The 13688-nt window shown below is 40.4% G+C and overlaps 2 protein-coding genes across 3 annotated transcripts; one reads left to right on the top strand and one right to left on the bottom strand.

The window, feature by feature from the left end:
- Positions 1–395: 395 nt before the first annotated feature.
- LOC121587518 (intraflagellar transport protein 25 homolog) lies at positions 396–2616 on the bottom strand. Its single transcript, XM_041904527.2, has 5 exons — positions 2444–2616; positions 1977–2083; positions 1168–1236; positions 1030–1073; positions 396–911 (listed from the first exon to the last, which is right to left on the bottom strand). Exons 1-5 carry the CDS (start codon positions 2533–2535, stop codon positions 819–821), a joined length of 405 nt encoding a protein of 134 aa, XP_041760461.1. The 5' UTR covers positions 2536–2616; the 3' UTR covers positions 396–818.
- Positions 2617–2649: 33 nt separating this feature from the next.
- Positions 2650–11332, top strand: LOC121587517 (survival motor neuron protein 1). Of its 2 annotated transcripts, XM_041904525.2 has the most exons (9): positions 2651–2797; positions 8715–8786; positions 8970–9089; positions 9156–9347; positions 9648–9821; positions 10051–10125; positions 10301–10408; positions 10810–10888; positions 11171–11332. In XM_041904525.2, exons 1-8 carry the CDS (start codon positions 2750–2752, stop codon positions 10861–10863), a joined length of 843 nt encoding a protein of 280 aa, XP_041760459.1. In that variant the 5' UTR covers positions 2651–2749; the 3' UTR covers positions 10864–10888; positions 11171–11332. The 2 variants fall into 2 exon arrangements, with proteins under 2 accessions (XP_041760460.1, XP_041760459.1); XM_041904526.2 differs by lacking the exon at positions 8715–8786 and having other exon boundaries at positions 2650–2797.
- The last annotated feature ends 2356 nt before the right edge of the window (positions 11333–13688 follow it).

Consider the following 13688-nt stretch of genomic DNA (forward strand, 5'->3'; position numbering starts at 1 on the left):
TGATGTTTGCCTATAATAATTTGCTAAACCTCTATGTAGGACTATAAAGGCGTTATGAAGCCCTTCATTAGGCCTAAAAGTTATAGCCTCATTTGATTAAAGTATGACTGTGAATCCTCGCACATAATAAATGTTTTAACTGTGCAATAAAGTGAGATTGGGCGTTATCTCAGCCTGCGGTTTGAAAACCATTTCACTATACAGAAAGTGTGAGGTTATTCCCCGATAAAACACTGTTTAGTAAGCTGAAAATGTATTCTGAAAAATCCATCTTTGGCCAGACTAACTCTGCAGCACACATATGACCCTGATAACTAGTAACTACCATAGTGCACCTAACCAATTAGTGACCTGGAATTACTAAGGTGGACACACAGACGACAGGAGGAGAACCATTAAATACAGCTTCTGTTCATTTCACATCAACTGTCACCATATGTTTTGGGTCAAGTGCAGAATATTTTGCAGATAGTAGTAGTCAGATTTGCTAAATAATCACAGGTTTTGAACTTTTTGTTTGAGTACATGTTGGATCAAGTAACACATTTGTGTGAACACTGTCTACATAAACTAACTTTTTACAATATGCCACTTTCATGCTCACTGCTCAATTTATTGAACAGATTGTGTTACAATTTAGATTTGGTGAACAGTTAGAATAAAACGAACTAACTATTCCTTGGGCCCCATGTGATGTTACATATTCAATCCTGGTTCATTATTAAAAATATACACTGACAAATAAACAAGGCTATGCAATTTATAACATATTAGGTATTCAGACATAAGTTGTACATTACGAAAAAGTACTATAGATTTCATCCTCCCACACTGACCCTGTGTACTGAGACAAAATGTTCATATCCCGAGGTTACGATGAAGCGCAAGTGTGTTGCAGTCGTTCCAACTAGCTGTAAAGAGAGAAAAACAAGGCTGTTGTAAATCACCCAAAGCCATGTATGTATGCCATTTAGCAGACACTTTGTAGTACCATTATACACATTAGATTATAATAGTTAGTCAACTCACTGGAATATTATTTGTTTGAAGATGCCCCTCTATGTGTTCAAATTCTGAAAGAAGATATAATGAAGATTACAACACTGCTGTGTAACATGACAGACTTAATTAGCTTTGAGGCACTGTGTATTCAGTGGCTTTGCTTACCCTTTTCTGAAATAGGCTCAAAGTCAGTAGCATCGTCTGAGATGCTCTTCTCAATTTTAAGAGTCTTAACTGAAAGACAACAAAAACTAAATAACATATACATTTCAAGCAACATTTTTTAATGTTTTATTTTATTTCACCTTTATTTAACCAGGTAAGCCAGTTGAGAACACGTTCTCATTTACAACTGCGACCTGGCCAAGATAAAGCAAAGCGATAAAAACAACAACAACACAGAGTTACACATGGGATAAACAAAACATACAGTCAATAACACAATAGAAAAACATGATCAAACTATAGTAGGCACACACCAATACATAGACCTTGCCAAGTACCTCAACTCCTCCACGGGGTTGAGCACAGACTAGTTTTTTTTAATGAACTTCTGACTCGCTATGCGTCAATACTTAAAACATATGTTTGTCCTCTGTTGTTGTGTGCCTTTCTTAAATGCTGAAATACAAATGTTTTGTATAAAACGTTAATCAAATACAACCATCGACTATTCCCTAATTGCTGTTGCTCTAAGATTGCAACTCAGCGTGAATGCACATGTGGCAATTGAATCTCAACAGGGAAACAGTCAGCGGTTGTAGTTGATTCACGTTTTATTAAAACGTATGGGTTTCAGCAAACAAAAAAAGGCACGCAACAACAGAGGACAAACATAGGTACACGGAAGGTTTAAGAATGTCCTTTTTTTGTATAGATGCATAGCGAGTCGGAGTCCATATCAAAAACTAGGCTGCGCGGTACTTGGCAAACGTAGGCCTAGACAATGTGCCATCAAGGACCTTATTTCATACCATTATAACAGTGCATTGTCACATGGGCAATTTTCATAGATTCAGCGAAGCGGATGATGAACTCTTGTGGAAACATTCCAGTGGACATCCAAAATGTTGCAGTGTTACTGAGAAGAGACAGAGAGACTCATCAAGATATGGACTGTGGTGAGGTAATGAATGGTGTGGCATGATGCTGACTGTGAATGGCTGACTGGTGGTGTAACATGTCATGCATGTTGGCGTATGTTTAGTAATGTTGTTGTCGTGTAAATTTGCAGATTAACTGTGGAGATGTTAACTACCGCCACATAGCTGGCTAGTTCTTCTAAAGCTACAATAGCTAGTAGCCTTTTATCTTGATAATCTCCGACTAACTAGCTAACCTTACTCTCTTTGGCTACAAGAAGTTTAGGTTAGCTTAGCAAGCTAACGTTAGCTAGCTAGCAACAAATCAGAGGTTTCTCTTTTGAATAAACCCTTCTTACCCGTCAATAATGTTTTTTGGAGGATGATTCTCATCGTTGGACGCAGCCAAGACAACCTGAGCACCCAAAGAACTTAACGCGGGATCTATCATATTTTTAGCCGACAAATCACGATTTACAAGCAAATGTAAACAAACTTGTTTGTGGACTGAGGGATGTGAGTTCGTTGCCAAGCCAACGTGCTAACAATTTTGTCGCAGCTTTTTTACGTAATCATTATTTAAGAACGTCAGCGACGCACGTTTATTTTCTTCAGTAAAAACCCAAATATCAAAGCTGTGAGAGCAGCCACATTTCTGCGTATTCATGGCAAATGGGTGTAAAGATATGCTTTTTACTCGTGGAGCTGGACAAGTAAGTTATCATTTATATAGTTACTCAGTAAGTAGATAAGTGCGTAGATTGGCTTGCTAGCTAGTAGCTAATGTTGAATTTAAGCTAACGGTAGCTGATTCGCTAGATACCAACTAGCTAACGTTACCTAGCTACTGGATATAGCACCGGAGTTTTAGTGTTAGCAGCACAGATGTAGGGTTAATTTTCATAATCTTTGGTGTTAGTGGTAACAAGGCAGATTGCCAGTTGATATGCCAGCATCAGTCACTCGACAATTCCCAATTTAGTTTATATTAGCTAGCGGGATCTAGGAAGGTCACATAGCATTGGATAAAAATGATCAGCTGGCCATGTTTTACTAGCTAGCTAACAAACGTTAGTTAGATAGTATTACATGCTAGTTAGCTTGGCCATCTAGTTATGACACATTTATTATGCAGCTATGAATAAAGAGCAGTGCATCACGACAAGCTAGATGGAATCTTGGCAAGCAAGTAGAAAGGATAATGTAAGGGATGGATCGAAATGTACAGAATGGTTACCTGGAGGAAAATGGGGGAGGGTCCTGCTTTTTCAATTTCAGTCAAGGGGAGGGTTTAGTATTTTCTTTAAATATAGTCCAGGGGAGGGTCATGTAATTTATAATTGATGACATTTCTATATTTCTTAGTGTTTTAGAATGAGTTGCTTATTAGGCTTTTATTAGGTCAACTATGACAGACAAATTGAGAAAAAAAAATCCAGAAAATCACATTGTAGGATTTTTAATGAATTTATTTGCAAATTATGGTGGAAAATAATTATTTGGTCGATAACAAAAGTTTCTCAAGTTTCTTTGTTATATACCCTTTGTTGGCAATGACACAGGTCAAACGTTTTCTATAAGTCTGTAAGGTTTTCACACACTGTTGCTGGTATTTTGGCCCATTCCTCCATGCAGATCTCCTCTAGAGCAGTGATGTTTTGGGGCTGTCGCTGGGCAACACGGACTTTCAACTCCCTCCAAAGATTTTCTATGGGGTTGAGATCTGGAGACTGGCTAGGCCACTCCAGGACCTTGAAATGCTTCTTACGAAGCCACTCCTTCGTTGCCCGGGCGGTGTGTTTGGGATCATTGTCATGCTGAAAGACCCAGCCACGTTTCATCTTCAATGCCCTTGCTGATGGAAGGAGGTTTTCACTCAAAATCTCACAATACATGGCCCCATTCATTCTTTCCTTTACACGGATCAGTCGTCCTGGTCCCTTTGCAGAAAAACAGCCCCAAAGCATGATGTTTCCACCCCCATGCTTCACAGTAGGTATGGTGTTCTTTGGATGCAACTCAGCATTCTTTGTCCTCCAAACACGACGAGTTGAGTTTTTACCAAAAAGTTCTATTTTGGTTTCATCTGACTGTATGACATTCTCCCAATCCTCTTCTGGATCATCCAAATGCACTCTAGCAAACTTCAGACGGGCCTGGACATGTACTGGCTTAAGCAGGGGGACACGTCTGGCACTGCAGGATTTGAGTCCCTGGCGGCGTAGTGTGTTACTGATGGTAGGCTTTGTTACTTTGGTCCCAGCTCTCTGCAGGTCATTCACTAGGTCCCCCCGTGTGGTTCTGGTATTTTTGCTCACCGTTCTTGTGATCATTTTGACCCCACGGGGTGAGATCTTGCGTGGAGCCCCAGATCGAGGGAGATTATCAGTGGTCTTGTATGTCTTCCATTTCCTAATAATTGCTCCCACAGTTGATTTCTTCAAACCAAGCTGCTTACCTATTGCAGATTCAGTCTTCCCAGCCTAGTGCAGGTCTACAATTTTGTTTCTGGTGTCCTTTGACAGCTCTTTGGTCTTGGCCATAGTGGAGTTTGGAGTGTGACTGTTTGAGGTTGTGGACAGGTGTCTTTTATACTGATAACAAGTTCAAACAGGTGCCATTAATACAGGTAACGAGTGGAGGACAGAGGAGCCTCTTAAAGAAGAAGTTACAGGTCTGTGAGAGCCAGAAATCTTGCTTGTTTGTAGGTGACCAAATAATTATTTTCCACCATAATTAGCAAATAAATTCATTAAAAATCCTACAATGTGATTTTCTGGATTTTTTTTCCTAATTTTGTCTGTCATAGTTGACGTGTACCTATGATGAAAATTACAGGCCTCTCTCATCTTTTTAAGTGGGATAACTTGCACAATTGGTGGCTGACTAAATACTTTTTTCCCCCACTGTATATCGATGTGTGCCCTCATATCTGATTCTGCTGGGCGCGATATCAAGTGCGCCTATAGGCTATTTAGTGTGGTCTCAATGAAATTATCTATAGGCTACGAAGTGCATGCTCGGAGAAGCACAGAGCAAAGTAATATTTCTAAGATAGCTGCTGGGATGGTGTAAATACAACTAGGCTGCATTACACTGCAGTGGATATTCCAATCCTGAGCCCCGGCCTGCTCTTTCATTAGGGCTTCTTGCGCGTCGACTAGCCTATAGCCTATGTTCTGTTTAGTTTGAGAAGGAGAGCGCAAAGATGAGGAGGTCAGATTTGATAGCTTGCTACTACTATAATAGATTTTTATTAAAAACAATATGTTTCTTTCCCATAATGTATTTTTCTGAGTTATTGACCTCACAATAAGCCAGATTTGAGTAACTTACATTGTGGTGCTGAAACTTCAAGCAGCATCACGGCACAATCAATCGGAAATGGACAGCTCACTGTGCTGAAAGTAGGCAAATTTGAGTAGGCATAATTCATTTCAACCATCTTCATTTTAATTAGACTTTACTAACAACAAGAGGGCTTTGTGTTGGAGCCTATTTCTTCCTGTTTAAGAAATAAGAGGTAGGCCTACCTGTTTGATAGACGAAATTAGGATATAGGCTGCTATATACATATATTTGTCGGTCAATTCCTCCACCCACCATGCACTCTTTAAATAGCCTACCTCCATGTCAGTGAAGGGTTGTTAAGTTAAAACCAAGACTCGAAATGAGAGGGGATGCCATAGGCCTACCTTTTATTAAAGAAAATGGTAAAAACTACTACCCTTGTTAGCTTAAGATTTTGAAGAAAATAAAACTGATCCGATTTTATAAAGTGATCTATAACAGTGCTTCAGTCTGTGATGCTTTATGCTAGAAACAAGCTGTAAAATACCCTGGCTGGCTGGCAACCTGGTCTCAGAGCATTTCGTAATATTCTGTACGTAAATCCTAGGCACTCCATTTAGTATGATATCTTCCGTTTCGTATGGTATGTATTAATTTGTGGATGTCTATCATCCATTTCGTATGATATGTAACGAATATGTTAAGAATTTGCTAAATGTATGATATGTTACGAATTCCAATTTGTTGTGACTAACGCTATCGTTAGCTAGCTGACTAATGTTAGCTACGCTAGGTGTTAAGGTTAGGAGTTAGGTTAAGGTTAGGGGAAGGGTTGGCTAACATGCTAAGTAGTTGCAAAGTAGCTAAAAAGTAGTTGAAAAGTTGCTAAAGTTGTCTGTGATGATATTCGAGCATGCAACCTTTGGGTTGCTGGGCCAGCAGCATACCACCCTGTATCCCATTGCTGGCTTTCCTCTGAAGCTAAGCAGGGTTGGTCCTAGTCGGTCCCTGGATGGGAGACCAGATGCTGCTGAGAGTGGTGTTGGAGGGCCAGTAGGAGGCACTCTTTCCTCTGGTCTGAAAAAATATCCCAATGCTGATTGGGAACAATTGCCCTGTGTAGGGTGCCGTCTTTCGGATGGGAGGTTAAACGGTTGCCCTGACTCTCTGTGGTCACTAAAGATCCCAGGGCACGTATCGTAAGAGTAGGTGTGTTAACCCTGGTGTCCTGGCTAAATTCCCAATCTGGTCCTCATACCATCACGGCCATCTAATTATCCCTACATTCCAATTGGCTCATTCATCCCCCTTCCTCTCCACTGTAACTATTCCCCAGGTCATTGCTGTAAATGAGAATGTGTTCTCAGTCAACTTACCTGGTAAAATAAGGGATAAATAAATAAAATACTGTATGACCAACCACCCTCCTTTTGTTTTTGTGCATCTCTGAGTGATGTTCTTTCGATTCCCTGTCATTTCATGTTCATCTGAGTTATTGCCGTTCAAGCATGCAGAAATCCGTCCGGTATGACGTAGAACCGTGATAAAGTCGCTCTCACTACACTAGAAGTTAATAGGAATATGACTTTTAGATCGCAAAAAAACGTCTTATCATACATGTCAGATTTCAATACCGGCCGATGTCATAACTCGGGAGGATGTCTTCTCTCGAATGAGCCATTGATAATATTTTTGCGATATTCCTACCTCGAGAAATTTGTAATTTAATGGAGGGTCTTGCACATTTTTCCTATTTGTCTGCCGCTTTAGTCCAGTGTGCATTGCATGGTGCCGTTGCCAGAGATATTATAGAAAGGAGATAGTAATCCAATGAATGACGGAACGAAGAACGCCTCACCCAGCAGACTGTCGACCAATCGCGTTCACTTTGTCATGCAATCGTCACGCAATCCCTTCTCAAAGTCAGTGTATATGTTGATAAACGTGCCTATTTTCTTTGAAAGCACGTCATTTCACGATTCCAAAGCTATACGATACTACAGATAGCATGTTCATTATCTCACATCACTGATAAGATTTGTACTTCTTGTTGACGAAATTTGTGCTAATGTTGGGTTTTGAGCTAGCACCCAATAGACTCCCATTCACTCATTGTAGGAGAGCGCTCCTTGTCCCAGAATCGCCCAGAATGCACCGCGTTGACGTAGCATGGGCAATGTTTCCCATCTCCTCAAAATATGTCTGCTGTTGCGAAAGTTAGACTCCACTCTGTGAGGCACATCGATCTGCAGGTTGAACATGGTGAGATTGTAGACTCCTAAATTGATAGTGCAGTTTGTTTAGGCGATTTTACAGCTAACTAGCTACGTTACATGCCCATAGAGAGAGCATTGCATTGTGGATTTTGTAGTCGACTTGAGCTGCAACAGATTTCCACAACGATTTTCTATGTTGCTACCAACCATAATATATTGCCAAAATGAAACATTTGTTCACAAAAAATATTGTTCTCACTTATTAGTGTTATTTAACACTCTAAATTAAAGGAATGAGTGGGTGGATTTTGGGTGGATTTTTCCTTGAGGAACCTTAAACCGTAAAATATCATGCTAATTTGAGTATCCCGGATTTACATTTACTGTGTTACACCTAGTCTATGAGACCAGGCTGGGAAAGATGTGACTCTGATGCATATGGGAATACCATTGTTTCGTTTCTCTGACATTCAGAGGCTGAAATACAACCTTTTATAGCCGAGGAGAGATAAAATAGGCTTTGCTTGGGAAGTCATCTTATTCTGTCACTATCAATTGATTATAGACCGCTTTTAGGGAAACATTTGAGACCTTCTCTCGTTTGGTTAAGCCACGGAAAAGGAGTAACCAGCAGTTAAAGCTTACATTTCTCTGTGTCGGTATGCTTACTCTGGCATGGTAGGCCTAACTTTTGAAAGTACCATACACAGATTCTTAATGACTTCTCAGATTTAATTATTTGCAAACAGGGACAGTTTGGCATTGGATGCTGATTTGGCATTGGAGATGCTGATTTGGCATTGGAGAAATATAAGATGAACACGCAAGCTTATCTCTCTGTCTATTCTTAGCCTGTAATTTCGGTAATTTGTTTGATATTTAAAAAGATTCTGCTAATATGTAAAATGATGGGGAAATGTTTATAAAAGGCTATTCTTTCTCGGACCTGCAAATACGATGATAGATTCATGCAATGCTTTTACTATAAAGGAGATATTTCCACCCCTACTGTTGTCCACTGTAGTCTCCGAACCCACAACAGTTTTCTCTTATTATAAATAACGTTCTTACTCTAAGTTTCTCAGATGATTGATTGCTTAACCTAATTGTATTTTTCTCCCAGAGTGATGATTCTGACATTTGGGATGACACTGCACTGATAAAGGCCTACGACAAAGCAGTTGCATCATTTAAGGTGCCTCTATAGTGTTATTATAGCATTCTGTTGACCGTGTTCTTATTTTCCTCATATGGATTGATAATTAGGTTGAGAAACATGCATCAGTATCATTACAGCTACAGTTTGTGTATTATTATTATTATATGACGTCATGCTCACATTTTGATACTTTTTTTACCCATTGATCCTGACTGTCAGACTGCCCTGAAGGGTGAGGAGGACACGCCAATCTCAAAGAAAGACAACCCTGGAAAGAAACGGAAAACCAACAAAAAGAACCGCAGCAGAAAGAGAAGTAATGCTCCTTCCGATAAAGAGGTAGGTACTGCCCAATAACACTGTTAAATTAAAGGGTCTAACCTAACAGCAATTATTGTGTTGCAGTGGCGAGTCGGCGAGCCCTGCTGTGCCTACTGGTCTGAAGACGGCAAGCTTTACGCTGCCACTATCTCCTCCATAGACGAGAAGAGGGGTACCTGTATAGTTTTGTTCACAGACTATGGGAACGAGGAGGAGCAGAACCTCAGAGACCTTCTGACTGAGAGCTCCGAGGTAGAGGAGGAAGCCCCCAACAAGGTACATTTAGGATGTTTGTGAAGATGATCCTAAGTGCATGATTGGTTTTGTAAATACGGAAGAGAATGGACGGTTAGCCTGGTGGAACTAGCCTGATCGCTGCATTCACCATTCTGTTTTACTGCACGTGAAGTGAAATAGAATGGTGAACTCAGCACTCAGGCTAGTGGACAGTCAGTTTGCATTCACAGATTGGAGAGAAGTGATTTAGTCATAGAAGTCAGACCTCAATTACATTTGAATGGGGACATTTTGTCAGAGATTTTTTGGAGTGTTCTTATTTCTCTTTCTGTAATGCAGGTTAAAGAAGCAGAGTCTTCTACAAAGGAGGGCGATAGGTCGTCCGCCCCACACCCTCACAGTCACGTGCCATGCTCTAAACCCAAATCCAAATCCCCCAAAGGACCTCCAATGTGGGGTCCAGGTTTCCCTGGCCTTCCCCCAGGTCCCCCTCCCATGCCTGGCTTTAGAATGGTAAGTCGACCCTAATTGTAGGTTGTCAGTCACTATTCATCCATGCGTTACTTCTTAACATATGAAAAGCGCCAACACATTTGGGTGAACTTTTGCTTTAACTTTCATTTGGAAGTTGCGTAACAGGCAGAGATGGCATTTGAAACATGAAATCTTGTATGTGAGGATGGAATTAAATCCTTTATTTGACAATGGAGTGTGCATATTGAAGCTGTTGTTCTGTCTACAGGGAGACTCTAGACGACATGGGCCCTCCGGGCCTGCCCCTCCAGGATGGCCTCCCATGATGCCCTCTGGGCCACCGGTAAGATAGATTCTAGAGCACAGAAAGATTTTCTCTGGTATTTGACATGTTGCCCGTAGAGAGCAGACTATCCTCATATCATATGGCGCTTATTGAGCAGTGTCGCTGGTACATTTCTATCTGCAATGTCCTGAAAGATGCACCAGTCTGAACATGGTTGTTTTGCCTCTGTCAGATGATCCCTCCCCCTCCCCCCATGAGTCCAGATGGAGAGGATGATGAGGCCTTGGGAAGTATGCTGATCGCCTGGTACATGAGTGGGTACCACACCGGATACTACCTGGTACAGTTACATGCCATCCACATCATGTCTTGCATACTGTAGATGAGATAGGAATAGATTATTACTGATGGTTATGTTGAATAATTCACTATCTAATACGCATACCGGCAGCTACATGGATACACGTTCTTATTTTGTATTTCTCGTTTGTTTTTGTTCTACCTTGTTATTTTTAGTATTACATTGTTATTCATTACTGCATTGTTATTCATTACTGCAAGAAATGCATTTCACTGTACTTGTGCATGTGACATTGAAACTTGACAAATCTGGGGTGTGGTTACATGGATCACGTGATGATTGATCGGACATAAATTTTTTGTTAAATACCAGGTGTAAACAGGTTTTTCAATGCAAAAGGAAGTCTGTGTCTAAGTTGCTTCTTTTCTTTTCCCTTATAGGGGTTAAAACAAGGCCGCAAAGAAGCTTCTGGAAAGAAGGCTCACCACAAGTGAAGAAGGGGACTTCCGTCCTTACCTGGTAAAGAAATAATAGTTTGCCGTTTTTAGTCATGTACTAAACTGATTTACTTTAGTGTTTTTTATTGTGTTGTAGCCATTACCTGCTAGGAAAGGATTCCATTGAATTATTCCTTGACTGACTTGCATGAGCCTCTGATGTTTCGATTGCCACTTCGTGGAAAGAATATAATTATGTTGCCATTTCAGACAAACCATCAACTAATATCTTCAAAACGTTTGTGTTCATCCCTGCACAAAAACCAAAAAAACAATTACCTTTGTGTTCTGCTGCCCATCCTAGGTGTTTGTCTCCATCCCAGATGCAGAGGACTGGAGTGCTGTGAATGAATTGTAACATGTGTGAATGAACTCTTGTTTCAAAGCCTCCAAGTGTTTCAGGGTTAAGTTTTGTATTCTTTGTAAATAAACCAAATAAAGGCTCTTAGCTCACAATTTGCTGTTATATATGTGTTACCTTTTATTTTGTTTAATACATGTGAATATTCAATTAGTTGAGGTCACACATGGAAAGTTTTGACGTTTCATACTTTATATTGAGGGCATTGATATACAGGACTTGCGAGATCGTACAATCAGAGGAAGACGCAAAGCGAGATGAATTAACCCCAAGAATCTGTCCACGTGAGATAAGCCCTTTTAATATGGAGGTTAATGAGAGTGTCGAATTACATGAGGCTTATTTGATTGAATATACGTTTTGCAATGTTTAGGCTGTTACAAATGTACTGATATAAGCGGATGCATGTGGCATTCTGTTAACTTTGAGAAAAACTACTTAGTTGTGCCTGTTTTTCCACATGCGCATCTGCCCTCTCATTGGCTAGAATGGTCCCAACTGATGGCCTCCTCCCCCCTGCTTCCATCTTCTGAGGACATGTATTTCCATTGTTAGAGCAGGCACTCGACTATCTTGTCAATATAATAGATCAGCTTTGGGACAATCACCTTGATGTAGTAACAGTTCTTCCCCAGTAGATGGCAGGGTAGTCCTGTACACACTGAAGAAGTAATGTTATAGTAATTGTTTCAAAGTTTCTGCTTACATTAAAGCATGACGTCAATTGATCAACTAAAGGTAAAATTATGAGTGATGTTTTGCAACATATTTTCAATGTTGGCCATCAGAACCTCATTTACAAATACCAACCATAATCTGTAATAATACACTCATATCCATCTCTTTGTTTCACAGCTGTCCTCTGCTCCCTGATGAGAGAAGCTTCCAAAGCTGGGGTGTATTCACTAGGAAGCAAACGGGATGAAACTTGGAGGGACCTACCTGAATCTGCCCAATAAGAAATCAGTTTTCATTGGAAACATTTTCTGTTGCAAAACTGTTTGCTACGGTTTATTACAGTGTGCACTAATGAATACACCCCTGGTCTAATGCCAACGCCAAAATAGGATTGCCAATTTAGCGATATTTAGCGAGTTTTCAGACCCCTCTAGCGACACATTTTCAAAAAAGCGACTAGCGACAAATCTAGCGACTTTTTCTGGTGTTATTGGAGACTTTTGCAGACTCTGACGTGAAAGCACGTATCGTTCTTACACTTCTCAACGAGCAGCGGGTGCTTCCGTGCCACCCCTCCGCGTCCAGACGGCAAATTAATTTTCATTTTAGTCATTTAGCAGACGCTCTTATCCAGGGCGACTTACAGTTAAGTGAGTGCATACATTTCCCATACTGAATGAATGAATCGCGCATGCGGTAAGCCGCCGCTGGCTGATCCCGCCCTGGCTTACATTCAGGGCGGGATGTAAATGTACGGTGTTTTTTACTCACGTTTTGTCTCTCCCACAACGTTATTCCTCTCCTACAGCATCCATCACAATTACATGGCCAATTATGCAAATTAGGTGATGGCGTCATTTAGCGACTTTTAGGACAGCCAATAGCTACTTTCCTTACTGAGGCGTTGGCAACACTGTTACCAAGACCTTGGGCTGGAGGGAGGCCAAACATAGTTCCTCTGCGCAGGCACTCTATCGCTCCCAGGAGGGGAAGAGGTTTATGAAAACATTACTTCGAACTACTTGTGGGTACCTTGTTAACATTACAACAACATGAAATCCATGTCTTAAAACGTGTAATCTGCTTGACACAATGTTACTTACCTTAAAGATCACAAAGTCAGCTAATTTCCACTCCATTCATATATAAATCGGTTTGATTCATACACTGGCTTATCTGGATGTCATGTTTTTATTTTAGCCGGCCCTTATCTACACTGAAATAATATAATTTCAGTAGTCCTCTATTATGATTAATTTTGTTCTATCTTGCATAGCTCATTAGTACACCCTTGTGGTTGAATATATATATGTATATATTGTAGGACCTAGGACACAACAATGAATAATGTGGAACTAATAAATACCATCAAAGGATACCTTACAACTTACAATAATGAACACCTTGTGAAACAGCTGAGAAAACCAACCTGGCAATATTTAAGATTTTAATATATCAACTTTGATATTTTTTGGTACAGTTGTGTCATTCGTTTATTTTCACAGATTTTGTGTACACTCACTTGGCAATCAGACTAAAATACTGCATTCTGGTGTGTGGGTGGGAGGTTCTGCCTGTCACTTGTTCTCAACAGGCAGCCAGTCTTGGAAGGGAGACTGCTGCTCTCTTTGTTCTGAGTGTTTGCAGTGCTAGTGATTTTAGTTAACCTGTGTATCTCACATATTATGTGCCCAGTATGATAGAGCAAGAAAAATACCTATCACTAAAAGCTTCAGTCATACAAAAGTTATACTTAAATCCAAACTGGTTCTCTAGCAAATTA

This window comes from Coregonus clupeaformis, chromosome 18, assembly GCF_020615455.1.
Source record: "Coregonus clupeaformis isolate EN_2021a chromosome 18, ASM2061545v1, whole genome shotgun sequence".
Lineage (NCBI taxonomy): Eukaryota > Metazoa > Chordata > Actinopteri > Salmoniformes > Salmonidae > Coregonus > Coregonus clupeaformis.